The sequence below is a fragment of the Nycticebus coucang genome, chromosome 17, assembly GCF_027406575.1.
Source record: "Nycticebus coucang isolate mNycCou1 chromosome 17, mNycCou1.pri, whole genome shotgun sequence".
In the NCBI taxonomy this organism is placed as follows: Eukaryota; Metazoa; Chordata; class Mammalia; order Primates; family Lorisidae; genus Nycticebus; species Nycticebus coucang.
In genome coordinates this window covers 36,129,114-36,146,729 of record NC_069796.1, presented here as the reverse complement: position 1 = coordinate 36,146,729, position 17,616 = coordinate 36,129,114, and the positions used below count along the sequence as shown (strand labels likewise).

At 41.9% G+C, this 17,616-nt stretch overlaps 1 protein-coding gene across 6 annotated transcripts in view; it reads left to right on the top strand.

Annotated features, from left to right (window-relative positions):
* The window catches only part of KLHL3 (kelch like family member 3), a 127,180-nt gene that overhangs the window by 28,490 nt on the left and 81,074 nt on the right, over window positions 1–17,616 (top strand). For 4 of the 6 annotated variants that reach the window (XM_053567119.1, XM_053567117.1, XM_053567120.1 and 1 more), the window contains 2 exons: window positions 3,045–3,151; window positions 14,386–14,507. In XM_053567119.1, coding sequence (XP_053423094.1) covers window positions 3,045–3,151; window positions 14,386–14,507 — 229 coding nt within the window. Of the gene's footprint in view, window positions 1–3,044; window positions 3,152–14,385; window positions 14,508–17,616 lie in introns of those variants that run through there. The other 2 variants (XM_053567122.1, XM_053567123.1) reach the window with 2 other exon arrangements.

Sequence of the window (17,616 nt, the reverse complement as noted above, 5' to 3'; positions counted from 1 at the left end):
GTTGCAGCAACCTCAATCTCTTAGGCTCAAATGATCCCCTTGCCTCAGCCTCCTGAGTAGTTGAGTCTACAGGCACCTGACACAACACCTGGCTAGTTTAAGAGTCAGGGCCTCACTCTTATTCAGGCTGGTCTTGAACTCTTGTTCAGCATTTCTGACCCTTCTGGGTCAAAAATGTTCTTATTGAAATATTGGTTATCAAAAAAATTACTCGTTGCTCTTAAAAAGCAGTGGTAAGTCCATTTTCCAAGGTAAGTCTATTCCTGTTGGGAATATGTTTTCGCAATAAATTCTGACTAGACTAAAAAGCCTGTTCTCAGGTGGCATCTGCAATCCCATTTGGTCTGAATTCTATGTGTCCCAAAGGTAGCTAAGACAGGTAAGAAAACTGGTAATTTTATTCATCCACATTCTTTCTCTTTTTTTGAGACAGAGTCCCACTTTGTCACCCTCAGTAGAGTACCATGCATCATAGCTCGCAGCGCCCTCAAATACTTGAGCTCAAGTGATCCTCTTGCCTCAGCCTCCCAAGTAGCTGGGACTACAGGTGCCTGACACAAGCCGGGCTATATCACCGTTCTCATAGCCAGTTAATGGCAGAGCTGCTTCTGTTCTTGGTTGCACTGGTTTACTCTGATGAAGTTTGTGTGTAGGGTTTGCCGTTCACTGCAGGGTGAAGTCCCAACCCTAGGTTTTGCCTCTTTGTGCTCAAAGATGTTACCCTTCCCAGAGGCTCCCTCACTTGTACTTTATTCCTTATGTTGAACGTTTGTCCCTGTTGGAGCTAACCTATCTTCTGCCTTTTCTCATTCTGACTGTCAGCCAATCATGAGGCAATACAGTAGAAAAATCACTGTATTTGGAGTAAGGAAGACTGGATTCAAGTCAGGCCTTTGTGGCTTTGGACTTCTCTTTACCTCTCTGAGTTTCATAGACCAGATGAAGTCTATGAGTATTTGCAGCTCCAGCCTTCTCAGGCTTTATGATTCTATTTCTCTGATAAATGAACCTCAACTACCCTCTTAATAGTTGACAGTGGCTTAACATGCTACAGCAGAGCTGGCAAGAATGTAGCTTCTTTTCCATCTCTCAGCCACTGGTCTCAACATCCTCACAAAGGAACCAGCCATGACCTCAGACTTCTCAACTGGTGTAGCTTGCTGAGTAACAACTACCGGTGAATCTCAGCTGAAATGTGTTTCCTCCTTGTCATTCTTCCTGCCTCTAGTGCTTTAATCTAAAGGAGAAACCAGTAGTGATCAGGATACCACAGAAGAGCATGGGCTCTGCTGCCCGCATTCAAAACCTGTCTCTATTATTTCCTTTCTCTGTGACATTAGGAAAGTTATTTAACTTCCCTGGCCCTCAATTTCCTCATTTGTAATATGGGGTATAATAGTTGCCTCTATCTCATGGGGTAGTAGAGAGGGTTAAATGAAAAATATGTGTTGGCTTTGTACCTGTAGCTCAAGCGGCTAGGGCACCAGCCATATCCACCAGAGCTGGCGGGTGGCAAGTTTGTTTGGCAAGTCCAGCCTGGGCCTGCCAAACAACAATGACAACTGCAACCAAAAAAAAAAAAAAATAGCTGGGCATTGTGGTGGGCACTTGTAGTCCCAGCTACTTGGGAGGCTGAGGCAAGAGAATTGCTTAAGCTCAAGAGTTTGAGTTTGCTGTGAGCTGTGATGCCATAGGACTCTACCCAGGGTGACAGCTTGAGACTCTGTGTCAAAAAAAAAATAAATAGAAAAAATAGTTAAAAGTGCTTAGAATAGTGCTTGGCACATATAATTCAATAAATGTTAACTATTACATTGATATTAGGTATGTAAGATGTTGGAAGACTGATGAAGGAAAAATTGTTAGGGTGGCTTGATTTCTAAAGTAGTCATGTATTGATTCCCTCTGTGAATGTGCATTGATTCCATTCCATTCATTCATTCTTTACAAATTTAGAGTTCGTGGCTCGGCGCCTATGGCTCAAGCGGCTAAAGCACCAGCCACATACACTTGAGCTGGCGGGTTTGAATCCAGCCCAGGCCCACCAAACAACAATGACGACTATAACCAAAAAATAGGCAGGCATTGTGGCAGGTGCTTGTAGTCCCAGCTACTTGGGAGGCGGAGGCAGGAGAATCGCTTGAGCCCAGGAGTTGGAGGTTGCTGTGAGCTGTGATGCCATGGCACTCTACCCAGGGCAACAGCTTGAGGCTCTGTCTCAAAAAAACGAACAAACAAAAAATTTAGAGTTTGCTGTGTGTTATGTATGCAGCCATGTGTCTTGGATATAAAAATAAATAAAACACATTTTTTTTTTTTTTATTTTTTTGCAGTTTTATTTATGTATTTTTTTGCAGTTTTTGGCCGGGGCTGGGTTTGAACCCACCACCTCCGGCATATGGGGCTGGCGCCCTACCCCTTTGAGCCATAGGTGCCACCCAAAACACATTCTTTATTGAGGTGACAAATAATTAAAAATGTTAGTTATAAAATTTTTAATAATTGCAGTGATGGGAGTTTGTACAGGGTCTTTATGGATCACTATGTGTGCAGTGGAGTCTTCTCATTGATAGTGTTAAATCTGAGTGGAAGGAAGGTTATGGGAGTTTGGCTTGCCTCTTAGTATATGTAGTAGACCCCTTGGTGAATTGTTAGTACTTGATCTTGCTGGTGGCACCTGTCAGTGGTATGCTCATGTTCCTTGGCATTTATTCAGTCACTCAGTTGACAGTCCCAAGCTTTTGCCACTGCTTCCTGAACCACTGATGGAATTATGGAGCAGAGAGGTAAAGACAATGAAGTAGCCCTGAGTTTACAGACAGAGAGTAATTTGAGCTCTCTGTGTACTTTGGGAAAGCATGAATGTCAGGCATATCAGACACTTAGAAAACTTGATGAATCCATCCTTCCTGCCAAATTCAAGATAGAGCAAGTCTCTGTGACAGTGACAGTCTGAAGTCTGGGTGGGAAAAAAAACACTTGTGTATGATGGGGATAGGTGTCTATGCTATGACCCATCCTGTCCCCTCACTGGTGTCTTACAGTAAACAGCTGTTGTGTGACGTGATGATTGTGGCAGAAGATGTCGAGATAGAAGCCCACCGTGTGGTCCTGGCAGCCTGCAGCCCCTACTTCTGTGCAATGTTCACAGGTATGGTGAGGGGCAAATGATAACCCATGGTTATGGGGCTCCGGCCCCACTGGGAAAATATTGAGGGTGGTGGCCTGATGGGAGGGAGGAAAGAAAAGCCTATGAAAGCCACGAAGAGCTTTGTTATGCCAGGTACTGTGCTTTGTACTATGGAAGACATTATGGAACCAAAGTCCCAGCAAGGCCATATCCCCTGTCTACCTCAAGAAAAAGAGAGGTAGGATCTTATAGGCTATTAGTTCTCATACTTGAGCATGCATCATGGTCATGTAGGGGAGCTTGTTAACAACATGGACTCCAGGTTCATCACCAGGCCTTCTGAGCTCTAATTTTGCAGATAGAGGACATTGAGGCTGAGAGAAGGAGAAGGATTTGTTTTACTGCTGAGACGGAATTCCCTGAAACCCATGGGCTGAGCTTTGTGTCTATAGTTCCATACTGCATCTTCCCTGAATGAGGTTCTTACAGTGCTCTATAAATCACTGCTGGTAGAGACAGGAGGAGGCCATCTGGGCTTGGTGAGACCCCCAGACTGGTTAAGTATCTCTTCCTCACGCTTTCTAAGTGCCCTGTACCTACACTGAGTATGGTGACTGTCACTGCATTCTTGTGTGTTGCCTGGTGTCTGCATTGGCCATGCCCTGGCATCTCGCATACACATAACTGGCTGCTTCTTTATTCTGTAAATGTCTCTTCTTCAGAGAGGCCTCTTCTGATCACCCTAGCCATAGTTCCATACCAAGCCTTTTTCTTCCTATACTTGATTTTATTTTTTTCATTAACACTTATCACTATCTGAAATTCATCTTGGTTGGTTGTTTAATGTATCTTTTATCTATCTCTCCGTACTAGAAAATAAGCCTTTGTTGGACTTGTTACTGTATCCTAAGCACCTGGTATATGGTAGGGTTCAAATATTTTTTAAATGAGTGAATGAGATGTCTCCTGAACTTCATTGTGAGCTTTGGGCATTTGGGAAACATGTCTTGTTATTACCAAATCCTTAGTGCCCAACAGAGGAGATGGTGAATAAGTGAAGGTCAAAAGAATGAACATGAGCTGGCTAAGAATGGGTGAGTGCAGGGACATTTTTTCTGAGTAGGTCTTAACTCTTTTCTAATTTTCTTTTTAATTAATTAACTAATTAATTAATTATTTTTTTTTGTTGTTGCAGTTTGGCTGGGGCCAGACTCAAATCTGCCACTCTTGGCATATGGGGCCGGCGCCCTACTCCGTGAGCCACAGGCGCCGCCTCTTTTCCTAATTTTTTACACAGCTGGGCAGAGTGGTTTTTATTGGGAGAAACTTGGCACTTGTGCTTTGAGAATTCCTCACTTGTGTGTCCCCACTGGCTCATCATGTATAGGGAGCCTGGTCTCAACTTGGAATTGTGCCTCTGCTAAATCGATGAAGCTACTCTCAACCTCATTTTGAACCCTGGGACGGGAGTTTCCTAATTCAGCCTAGAAACCCAGCTAAGTTTACTGTCTGAAAATTTTGAGAATTATCTCAAATCCTAGTTGTAAGGTTTTTATTTCATTTTTTCCTCTTTCCTTCATCCACTTCTATTTCTCTTAAAATAATTCATTTTGTCTGCAATAGTTATTTAGCTGCAACTTCAACAAATAACTGTGCCAGTCATTCTTTGTGTATGTGGTTGGAAAGTGTTGGGAGGGGAATCTATTTGGAATGGCAATGAATTATAGTGTTGGCTTCACTTTTTGCTAATGAATTTGCATCTGGGGTAGTGGAAGTGCCTTAGCAAAAACATAGTGTCCTTATAAATTGGGAGAAAAGGTGCTTCTGGGGCAGGTCTTAGATTCTAGTAATTGAAGGGAGAGGAGAATCAAGAGAAGAAAGGAGTCTAAAACAATACCCAGCCCTAGCCTTCCAAAGAATTTTGTTACCATCCACCCTTCCATCCTTTTATTCATCCTTTCATCTATTCATTCACCTATCCATTAGAACACTATTCTCATATTTTCATTACAGGAAAAAAAAAATCAGAAAATGTGAACAAGCAAAAAATAAAACGTTAACATGTTATGCAGTATCTAGGTAAGAGTATGGTTCAAGGGTGGCCAACCTTTTTCCTTTTTTTCCTGCCACACATCGGAAGAAGAAGAGTTATTTTGGACCACACGTAAATACACAGATAGTAATGAAAGCTGCTGAGCAATCCAAGTCATCATGGCTAGAAGGCATCTGGGCTTCCATCCCAAATGAAGTTGTGGCAGTGAGCTGTCCCATTCCTCTGTAATCTCTGCAGTGACTAATTTAGATTGGGTTTTATTTTTTAAAGAAGAGTTATTGTCCAGTTTTTATTAGATTTAGGCTGACATTCAACTGGCATCTTTACATATGGTGAGTAGAAATAGAGAAGAAAGGTAAGGAATATGTTGAGGATAAGAAGAAACGGCTTAGAATTCAAGTAGACCAATCACTCCCCAAGGAGAATGAGTTGCCTGGCTCTCTTAGGCATAAACTCTCTTAGGCACTCCGAGGCATAAACTCATTCCATAGAACCATTGTTTTGACCTTTATGCTAGACACTACCAGTCCTGACATCATGGCCCATGTCTGTGTTTTGTGTGTTTGCATGGTGTGTTGATGCCTTTGAAGAACTTTGTATAATATAGAGCCCAGCAAAACTGAATGCAAGGGTGGTGCCCATAGCTCAGTGGTTAGGGTGCTAGCCACAACCTGGAAGCTGGAGGGTTCGAACTTGGCCTGGGCCAGCTAAAATAACAATGACAGATGCAACAACAACAACAACATTGCTGGGCATTGTGGTGGGTGCCTGTAGTCCTAGCTACTTGGGAGGCTGAGGCAAGAGAATGGCTTTAGCCCAAGAGTTTGAGGTTGCCGTGAGCTGTGACACCACGCATTCTACCTAGGGTGACAGCTTGAGACTCTGTCTCAAAAAAATAAAAAAACCAAAAACAAACAACAAAAAAACTGAATACAAGGCTATGGGGCAGGGAGGGAGGCAGAACTAGGGAACTGAATTACTTCTTTAGACCTGAGAGAGGTTGTGGAGTAATACTGGTGGTAGATAGAATCCAGTTTCTGAAAGCCAGGGGTTAATAGAACAGTTAAAAACACTAGAGATGTCAGAGGCTGCCTGGGATTAGGAGTTGGTTTCATCTTCTGGGTAACCGTCTTCTAGAGTTAGTCACTGTGGGTTGAAGTAACAGTGATACAGGATTTCATCTTTCTGTCCCTAACACACGTCCAAGTCAGGCTTGCTTTTCTGGCTTAGGAGACCCAGATTTGGGGGTGAGGGCTATAGAAGTCATGCATCTAGGTATAGAGACTGCTACTCACCCCCACCCCTGAATCTTGCTATTTAAAGTGCAGCTATGCCAGGCGTGGTGGCTCACGCCTGTAATCCTAACGCTATGGGAGGCCGAGGTGGTGGATCACCTGAGCTAAGGAGTTGGAGACTAGCCTGAGCAAGAGTGAGACCCCATCTCTACTAAAAATAGGAAAAAACTATCCAGGCATTTGTGACGGGCCCCTGTAATCCCAGCTACTCAAGAGTCGGAGGCAAGAGGATTGCTTGAACCCAGGAGTTGGAGGTAGCTGTGAGCTATGACGCTACAGCACTCTACCCAGGGCAACAGAGAGAGACTCTGTCTCAAAATTAATTAATTAATTAATTAAAAAATAAATAATAAATAAAAGAAAAAAAGAGCATAGGTGGTTTGACCAAGATGGTCTAGGGTAGACTTGTCTGGGTTTAGAGTAGCTCAACCTTAAAATTCAGATCATCATTGGACATTAATTATTGATAAGGAATGTTTTATGAATGTTCATAAAAGATGTTTGGGGTTGGTGACATGGAGGTTTCTTTGCTAAGGATTAAATGCTAGGGTAGTAATACCACCTTGCATTAGGAGATAGTGTGGTATTTTGGAAAGGGCTTTGAAGCCATAATGACCTGGGCTCCAGTCCTGTCCCCAGCACTTAATATATGTGTGGGGAATTCACTTGTCCACTCTGATCCTCAGTTTTCTCATCTGTGAGACTGGAATAATAACAGTAAACAGGGAGCAAATACAGATAATGGGTATAAGACCCCCAGCACAGAATAGGTACTTAATAAAGTTTACTTTTATTATTTGTAGAGCACTTCATAGTTTCAAAGCTCTTTGAATGTGAAGTGTGGTGGTGGTTAGGGTTGATTTGAAACATCTGTGTGGCTACACAGGCATTTCCTTCCTGACATGGTGTTCCCTGACCATGGTATTCCCCAAGTGGAGGAGGGATGAGATTCCAGGGAGGATAGGTGATGGGGTGATACCTGTCATTGCAGCTCTGCAGGATCCCACTGTCCTACCTCTCACACTCTCATCATCTTTGATTCTCACACAGCCTTGGGATAAAGGCAGGGCATGGAATGTCCTGTTTCACTGGAGATGGAAATCAGCTTTTTGTAGTCAAATGGCCCAGACCACTTACCTACAAGAAAGGTAATTAGGAGATAGGGTGGTATTTTGGAAAGGGCTTTGGAGCCATAATGACCTGGGTTCCAGTCCTGACCCCAGCACTTAATCTGTGTAACTCTAGAAGACAGTTACATAGAAGGTGAAACCAACTCCTAATCCAGGATTCAAGGAGGTGCAGAGTATTTCTTTTTCTTGTGTGAGGTTAATTGTTCACATGGTCCTTAGTGCTCAGTTCTAGCCAAATGAGTTGGCAACACAGACAATAGGATTTAAGTGAGGATTAGAGGGAAGAAAGTTCCATAACCAATTCAACCCCTATGATGAATTATTGTGTAAAGGATAAAGATTTTCCTGTTTTCTCTCTACCCAGAACATGAGACTAAATTACAGCAGTAATTCAAGTTAGCAACAAGGAAGAATTCTATAACATAAAGACTCTAATACTTTTTTCTTCTCTTTAAGGACATAAAACTTCATAAGGGTGGTTGGTGATTTAGCTATGGTTCTTTAGAGAGACCTGCCAGCCAATCTGCTATTCCTTTTTCATTCTTAAGGCTTCATTTAGAGTGGCACCTGTGGCTCAAGGAGTAGGGCACTGGTCCCATATGCCGGAGGTGGCGGGTTCAAACCTAGCCCTGGCCAAAAATCAAGGCTTCATTTACTTAATAAAAGGGTTGGGTATTTATACTGATGTGGAAAACAAGCCAGTGAGTTTCCTAGACATCTTGAGTCTTCTGCCATAGTGAAAGGTTTGCCACTTTCAATCTTCCAGCCCAACCTTTTCCTTCTGCAACTCTTTGTCAGTCTTTTACCTAAAAAGATCTCAGTTGTGCACAGAAGTGTTCTTGCTAGGATCTAGAACCGGGACTCAGACACTTGTACCTAATAGACTTGTGGGATTACTTGCTTTCCTGAGCTCTCTATGGTTTTCAGAGACTGCTAAGTGCAAGGCCCTAAGGTAGAGGATTTAAAGAAGTTCAAGATGTAGTCCTGTAGTTCAGGCCACTGTCATCTTTTACTTGATATTCTGCAGCAGCCTTCTAATTGGTCAACTTGCTGCCTGTTGTGTTCTCCTATCTCTAACTCATTTTCCATACTGTGGCTATAGTGATAATCCCAAAATAAAATTATGATGAGTCCTAACATAATAATTGCCTTTAGGCTGAAGTCTAAACTCTTTAGCATGGCCCCGGAAGGCTCTCAAGTGATAGATCCTGTCTATCTCACCATTCTTCCCTTTGCATACTGTGCTACACAAAGACTGAACTTCTTATGTTTTCCAGACAGGTCATGCTCTTTTATACTTCCTGAGATATATCTATATCTATATATCTATATATATATAAAGATATAAAGAATAATATACATGTTTTATTCTTTCTGTCTGGAGTATTATTCTCTTCTGAATAGGTATGACTCCTTCTCTAGCTCAATAGTTCTTAACCATTATGAATCAATCTGATGAAAACAATGGACTCTCTCCTTGGAAGAGCAAATATGTGCTGCTGTGTGCTCATCATTTTTTCATACGGGTTAGGGTACAAGAGTCCTTGGCTTAAGAATCTTTCAAACGGTGTCCTCCTTTCTAGAATTTAAAACCCTTTGCAATTGTTTACTTGTCTCTTTCCACCAGACTGAGCTCCATGAGGGCAGGGCCGTACTTGTTCACCACTGCGTCCTTTGGGCCTAACTCAGTGTTTGACATGTGGGAACACATTTAATACATGTTTGCTGAGTAAATGAATGAGCAAATATCTGCCCTTGAGTGTATCATGTTCTATTTGAAGAATAGGACATGCTTGTTAATAGTTAACATGCAGAAGATGGAGAGGGCTAAAAAGATGTGTATCTGACAGACATTTTCTGAAAGTTCAGAGCCTGAGGTGGCCAACTAGTCCTCTTAGGAAAAAATAGAGAGGAGGATGCTTGGTTTGATCTTAAACATAGAAGGACTTACAGGTTCGTGTTCTCTTTTCTAGAAATATTTTGTTAAACTGATAGAGGTGAGTAAAGTAGAAAGAATGACTAAGCCCTTGATAGTTTCTATCTTTCAGGAATTGCTGAAGCCAATAGAATTATGAGATCTTAAGAAAACCTCTCTTCTTCCCCATTTTACCACCCCAACAAATCTTTTTTAAGTCTTTGTTATATGATAAGCAGTGTGTTGCGTGTTGAAGGTATGTATCTTGACAGATAAGCTTGACAAGATCCTAGCCTGCTTGGTCCTTTGGTAGGTTTTAAGTACTAGCTTGTTTTTAGAATTTGTATCATTACCTTGGGTTGGGAATACTTTTTTTAGAGATATTAGTTAGGGTCAGTTTGGGGGGTGGGATTTATTTATTTATTTATTTAGACAGAGTCTCACTTTGTCATTCCTGGTAGAGTGCAATGACATCATAGCTCACAGCAAGCTCAAATTCGTGGGCTCAAGGAATTCTTTTGCCTTAGCCTCCCAAGTAGCTGGGGCTACAGGTGCCCGGCCACCATGCCCAGCTACTTTTAGAGATGAGGTCTCACTCTGGTTCAGGCTGGTCTCCACCCTGTGAGCTCAGGCAATCCACCCGCCATGGCCTCCCAGAGTGCTAGGATTACAGGTGTGAGCCACTGCGCCTGGTCTGTATAGAGGGATTTATTATAGATGATACAGGGTCAGCTTGGGACCTATAGCACTGTGGTTATGGTGCTAGCCACATGCATCAGGCTGGGGAGTTTGAACCCGGCCTGGGCCAGCTAAACAACAATGACAGCTGCAACAACAAAAAAAGAATAGCCAGGCGTTGTAGCAGGTGCCTGTAGTCCCAGCTACTAGGGAGGCTGAGGCGGGAGTATCGCTTAAGCCCCCCAAGAGTTTGAGGTTGCTGTGAGCTCTGATGCCACGGCACTCTACCAAGGGCGACATAGTGAGATTCTGTCTAAAAAAAAAAAAAAAAAAGACACAGGGTCTAGGGTTAGGTCAAGGTTCAAATCATGGCCCTGTCTCTTATTACCTATATGTAAATACTTCCTGAAATGCCAATTCTATAATTTGTAAAATAAGGCCAGGTATGATGGCTCCTGCCTGTAATCCTAGTGCTCTGAGAGCCTGAGGTGGGAGAATTGTTTGAGCTCAGAAGTTTGAGACCCACCTGAGTAAGAGTGAGACCCCATCTCTACGAAAAATGGGAAAAATTAGCGGGGTGTTGTGGTGGTTGCCTGTAGTCCTAGCTACTCAGGAGGCTGAGGAGGGATGGTTGCTTGGGCTCAGGATTTCAAGACTAGCCTGAGGAAGAGTGAGACTCTATCTCTACTAAAAATAGGAAAAATTAGCTGGGTATTGTGGCAGGGGCCTGTAATAATCCCAGTACTCAGGAGGCAGAGGCAGAAGGATCACTTGAACCCAGGAGTTTGAGGTTGCTGTGAGCTAGTCTGACACCAGGGTACTCTAGCCTGGGGCAATATAGTGAGACTCTGTCTCAAAAAAAATTTATAAAATGGAAGTAATGAGGTGTATGATCTACCTCAGGGAATTAAGAGGATTAAATGAAATAATGTGTATAAAAAACCCTTAGCAGAGAGCTTGGCACACAGTAGTGACTGTTAGTATGACTATTTTCAGGACCTATTTAAGCTAAAGTCTTAGTTTGGTATAGTCATTTTTGCTTATTCTTAAGAGATAGCAAGCTTGGAATTTACAAATCTATGTGACTTATATGGTTCTCCAATTTACTACAAGTAAGCTTTCTTAGAAAATAACTATTGTCCTTGAGCCCCTAGTTTTTATTTCTCATTCTTTTTTTTAAAGTTTTACATATTTAATGTAGAAAATTATAAATTTCAGAGTCTGTCTAAAGAAGCAAGAAAGTCTTCCACAGTCCTACTGTTTAGAAAACTGTTTTAACCTTTTCCAAGTTATAGATCCCTATCAGAATCTAATAAAAATGATCTGCCATCCCCCTAGAAAAACTAAACTTTTGTGCTTATATAAAAATATTTTCATCATTTCAGGAGTTTCCATTTGTTTACCCCAAAGTTAGAAAATTTAAACCTGACTCCCAAGCACAAGTTCCACAGACAGAGAACAATCAGCTCAGGCTCTGATTTGCACTCCCATGAGGGCTTCTGAATCTCTGGGTTCTTGCAGTCTGGCTGCTCTTTTTCTTTTTATTTTATTATTATTTTTTTGAGACAGAGTCTCACTATGTCTCCCTAGAGTGCTGTGGCGTCATAGCTCACAGCAACCTCAAACTCTTGGGCTTAAGCGATTCTCTTGCCTCAGCCTCCCAAGTAGCTGGGACTACAGGTGCCCATCACAATGCTCAGCTATTTTTTTTTTTTGGCCAGGGCTGGGTTTAAACCTACCACCTCCAGCATTTGGAGCCGGTACCCTACTCCTTTGAGCCACAGGCACCACCCCTGCCCAGCTATTTTTTTTTTGGTTGTAATTGTCATTGTTGTTTGGCAGAACCTTGTTGGATTTGAACCCGTCAGCTCTGGTGTATGTGGCCGGTGCCCTAGCTGCCGAGCTTTAGGTGCCAAGCCTTTCTTAGTTGTTTTTTTAAGGACCAAGTTGTTAAACTAATAATTGGCTATCTTTGATTATTTTTTGCAATATGATTACCAACTGTACTCTCATTAATACATTTCTTAATGGCTGTTTAGAGAGAGAAGCTTAACTTTTGATTTCCTTTTGTAAACAAGTTTTTGTTTAAGCATCTCAGAATAAATTCAAGTCAATGATTGTGAGCGCCTGTCTTATGGATGCAGGAGGACACTGCCATCTTTTTCTGTTTCCTTTTTTTCTTCTTTGTTCTGCTCTTTGTGTTGAGGCCTTTTCATTGGCTTCCACCAGTGGTCAAAGGAGGGAGAACAGAGTAGAGAGTCTGGGGTCTACCTGATCTGGCAGTGAAGGTAGCAGGCAGGGTTTGGAATGTTTTCCTCCCTGTTCCAGAGTCATTCAGATCTAGAAGTGTGTTAGGTTGGGAACTGGGGATTGGTGGAGGAATCATGTGCCATCCATGCAGCTTGGAGGTGGGTGTCTGCAGCCCACATGCTGTACTGTACTTTATTTTCTTGGCTCTAGTGTATGAATTCCACAGAGAGAAAACAACCACCGAGACTCTGTTTTCACACATACATTAGGGCTTCTGAATCCCTTGTTTCTTGTAGTCAAGTTGCCTTTTATTTCAGTCTATGAAGACACATGTGTTGCCTGTCTTTCCATCTGAGATCAGTAGCCCTTGCTGAATGAGCCTGGCTCTAGATAAACGTGTGTTGTAGATAGCGCATGGGCTGAAGTCAGGGCCTCAGGACCATAAAACCGTGGTGCTGCCACCACCTTTGTTCACAGACCTACCTTTTCTCTTTCTTGGATTATTATCAGGGCCTCCCAACTGCTCTCTTTGCCTAAATCTATCTTCTACCCTGCATCCAAATTTTCATTCAAAAATACTCATCTGTTGATGTCATCCCCCTGTTTAAAACCTCTCAGTGGTGCTACCCTTAGAATAAAACTAAACTTGTTTATGTGACGTGCAAGACTTTGCAAGTCCTGGCCCCATCTACCTCTCCATCTCCTTTCTTTTCACTGTTACCCCTTGTACCAACCTCTCACAAGAATAAGTAATCTTGGCTCTGTGCCTGTAGCCCCGCAGCTAGGGTGCTGGCCACATGCACTGGAGCTGGTGGGTTTGAACCCGGCCTGGGGCCTGCTGAACAACTATTGACAACTGCAACAAAAAAATAGCTGGGCATTGTGGCAGGTGCCTGTGGTCCCAGCTACTTGGGAGGCAGAGGCAAGAGAATCGCTTAAGCCCAAGAGTTTGAGGTCGCTGTGAGCTATGACTCCATAGCACTCAACTGAGGGCAACATAGTGAGACTCCGTCTCAAATAAATAAATAAATAAATAAATAAAGGATAAGTAAGATTTAATGAGTGCCATTCCTGATATTTATCCTTTTAGCATTTCCTCCCTTTGCACTTACAGATTCCATGTCTACCTCCTGCTTCCTCCCTTTGCTGCCTATGGAACTCTTCTTCATCCTCTAATGTCCAGCTCAAATGTGACCTCCTACTATGTTGCCTAACTGGAGTTCTCAGAGTTTGTTGCTCCTTCCTCTGTGTTCTTAGGATTTAGTATAGTGTAGTGGTTATGAGTGTGGAGTTCGAGTCAGATTCAATGGGTTTCAGCCCACTTTTCTTCCTTCCCACGTATATCACTGTGGGCAAAATTAATTACTTACTCTCCTGTGCCTCTGTTTCTTCATCTGTAAAATGGGGATAATGTTAGTTAAGCTCATATGTTGTGAAGATTAGAAGAGGCAAGACTTAAAATGCTTAACACAGTGCTTGGTCATAGTTAACACTCAATAAATGCTACTTATTCTTGTTATCCCTCTACTAAGCTCTTATCACTGATGTCTATAAATATTTTTATATATCTGCTTTACTAGTCTTGTGTTGCTTGAGGATAGGAGCATATTTTGTTCACTTTTCTTGGCCTTGTATGTAGAAGTTTATAGTAAATGTTGGTTGAATGGATGACTGCACACAGACTTGCCTTCAAAATGGAAATGGGCAATAGAGTGAGGAAGGCTTAAGATTGGGTTTGTGGGTGATCACAGAGCCAGTGTTGATGTGACCTTGATGTCATCTAGTTTGTGCTTCTCCATGCCTGAATCCCTCCACTCTCTATCAGAGCATGGGCAGTGCTTTTATGTTTCTAAGAGAGGCTGATGGCCATGTGTAAGTTAAGCAAACCCTAGGTGCCATGTTCATGTCCTTTTTGTTTTTGTTGTGAACTGTAGGTGACATGTCTGAGAGTAAAGCCAAGAAGATCGAAATTAAGGATGTGGATGGGCAGACACTGAGTAAGCTGATTGACTATATCTATACAGCCGAAATTGAGGTGACTGAAGAGAATGTTCAGGTAAACTTACTCCCAGCTGATAGCGCAGTGTACTGTACACTCAGGAATCACTCTTTTACATTATTATTTTATTTAATCCTCACAACAACTGAATCAGTCACTTAAGAGGAAACTGAAGCCCCACATGGGCAAGTAGGAGGGCCAGCTGACCTCCAAACTCATGCCTGCCTGGTGTGGGCAGCATTCTCTTAACCATTAAGCCATGATAGCTCTGAATGTCCCTGGGCCCCTGGAGCAGAACATCTTTAACTCATTTTGGTTGGAATCTTGTAAAGGAAGAACTAGAAGGTTGACTGACCTTTTTTCTTCACAGATCATCATCTCATCTTAGGGGTTTTGAATATTGTATTGTGAGACTTTAAAATTTTTCCTGCTTCAACATTAGTCATCCAAATGCCTCTGAGCCCATGGAGGGGCCAAGCACCAGGACTGAGTCTCAGCAGGAGAGTGTGATTGTGAAATGTATCATCTGCCTTTTTCTCCTTTCTGTGCCCCACCTCCCACTCAGCCATCTGGAGTCTTGAATGGGGAGCCAGTGAAGATAGTGCTTCCCCCAAAGGACGATGTCCTTACTGTGGGACATTCGGCATCAGCATCATGCCCCAGTAAGGGAGAAGGTTGAGGGTGTTGTCCACTCTTAAACCCTTACAGATCACTGGGCTAAATACAGACAAGGGTGATACTATTTCTTTTCCTTAAGAATTTACTATTTAGAGTGATAGAAATTACATGTGCTATGAAGGTCTTTCTTTTCTTTTCTTTTTAAGCACAATACCACCTTACTTGTCTTGTGTAGCTAATACCTCTGTAGTGACCAAAATACCTATTTACCTTATTTTATTCAGCACACTACCCCTTTTTCCAGGATCAAGGTCTTTGTGAGTCTGAATTGATAATTGTTATTCTTTCAATTCAGCCCAAATGTTAGAGTTTCTGTTACATGCCAGGCACTTTGTTGATCACTGAGGTTGTAATAGTCAGCAGTAGCAATTCCATTGCCTGCCCTCCTGGAGTCTGCAGTCTAGTGATAAAGACAGGCATTCATCAAATAAGCACAAAGTAATGTCTATGCACAAATTGTGATATGTCCTTTGAAGGAAAGGAACATGGATGGTACACTGAGAGAGAATATTAAGGGAACTCAATTTGGATGGAGGGAGGAGATCAGGGAAGGGCTCTTTTAGAAGATAAGGTTTAAGATAAGGCCTGGGAGATGAGTGGGAGTTAGCTTGGTATGAGTAGCTTGTGGTACCCATAAGGGATCAGGGTGTAGGCAAGCAGAGTCTGATCCATACTGTATTTGGAGATGTAGAATCTATCCCAACAATAGAGTTTGCCTTTGTTTCTGGTCCCTGAGATAGTCTCTTGGGTTATATGATTTCTGTAGTGATTTGGTCTAATCTCCCCCTCCCTTCTTTAGTTGAATTATATTTTATACACAGTAAAATGTACAGCCATTCAATTTTGTTGCTGGTTTCCCACCCACTGTAGTTACACATTAGATCTAGTAGCAGAATTCAAACAGCTGAATAACTTTTGGGCAGTAACAATAAGTATGAAACAATAGAAAATGAGTATAGGGTAGGTTGTAGAATTGTATGAGTGGAACCTGCTTTCTTTTCTTTTCATCATGTATTTATTTAACTTTTTTCTTGTGAAGTACAAAGTATTTACAAACATGGATTATTATTATTTTTTGGTCACAGTTCTTTTTATTAATAGCAAATAAACACTTATTTCAATTTCAAAGTTGCTATACTTGAAAATGCTAATAAAAATGAATTTAAATCAATCACTTAATCCTGCTTTGAGACAATGAATGTGGCTTAAAAGAAAATATTCAGCACCATTGGTCATAGGTCTTTCAAAATTTGATCTTAAAGTTTTTAGAACATTCCTGTCTGTAAAGTACAGGAATTGCTGAGCTACATGAGAAGCCTCTCTAGAACAGCTAGTGGGGAGTTAAGTGATTATCTTGAAAGGAATCAATGAACATTCAGCTTGCTAACTTGGACTACGCAATGATCCTTCCCCTCCACATTAGCTCAGAAGAGACGTTTCTAAGCACTGAGGTATGAGGAATCAGACTGTTGTTTGCTTTTAAAGTTGGTCTTTCCAACTAACAGCAGTCTCTGGCACAGATGCTATTGGTCCTTAATGTCCTGTGATTTTAGGAAATTCAGTAAATAGTTTGGATTTAGTTCAATTCAGGTTTAATAAGTTTTGCTACTTTGGCAGAATAAGAATCTGCCTTATAAAATATATATTATGTGTAAGTAAGTCATAGTCTTAGAATACTGTAATATTTAAACCTATATCTATTTTAACAAATGTCTATAATTAGAAGAAGTTAATGAAACTAAATCCAAAGTTATGGGAAGGGATCCTCACTCTCCCTTGAAACTATGTTGCTTAGAGAACTTTAAAGAGTTTGTGCCAGGCTGGGCACAGTGGCTCATGCCTATAATCCCAACACTTGGTGGATTGCCAGAGCTCACAGGTTCGAGACTAGCCTGAGCCAGATTGAGACCTCATCTCCAAAAAATAGCTGAGTGTTGTGGAGGACGCCTGTAGTCCCAGATACTTGGGAGGCTGAGGCAAGAGAATCACGTAAGCCCAGGAGTTTGAGGTTGCTGTGAGCTACGATGCTACAGCACTCTATCGAGGGAGCCAAAGTGAGACTCAGTCTCAAAAACAAAAACAAAAACAAAAAAAAAAAAAGAAAAGAGTTTGTGCCCTTAAAGCCATTAAGGAGAGGCAAGGCAGCCCCTTCTCATTTTTATTTTAGGATTCCGATTGATGTCAGAACTGAAATTAGCATTTCTAAATATTTTGGAAAAGTCCAAAGAAGTGTTAAAAAGTCTTTTATGCAAAGGAATGGGGGGGGGGGGGAGTAGAATTTCCTAATAACACAAAGACAAAGTCAAGTCCGTCCACTTTTGATCTGCTGTCAAAGGAATGTGAGGTGGAGTATGATGTCAACCCTTAGTCGGAGCTCCTACTGGCTTTTTCCTCTATACTGTTCACTAATGTGAGTAACGTGGATTTCTTTGAGAGCATAGTGTTTGATGGCCAGGACCTCTTTTTGGCATTTCTTCCTTAGTGGAAA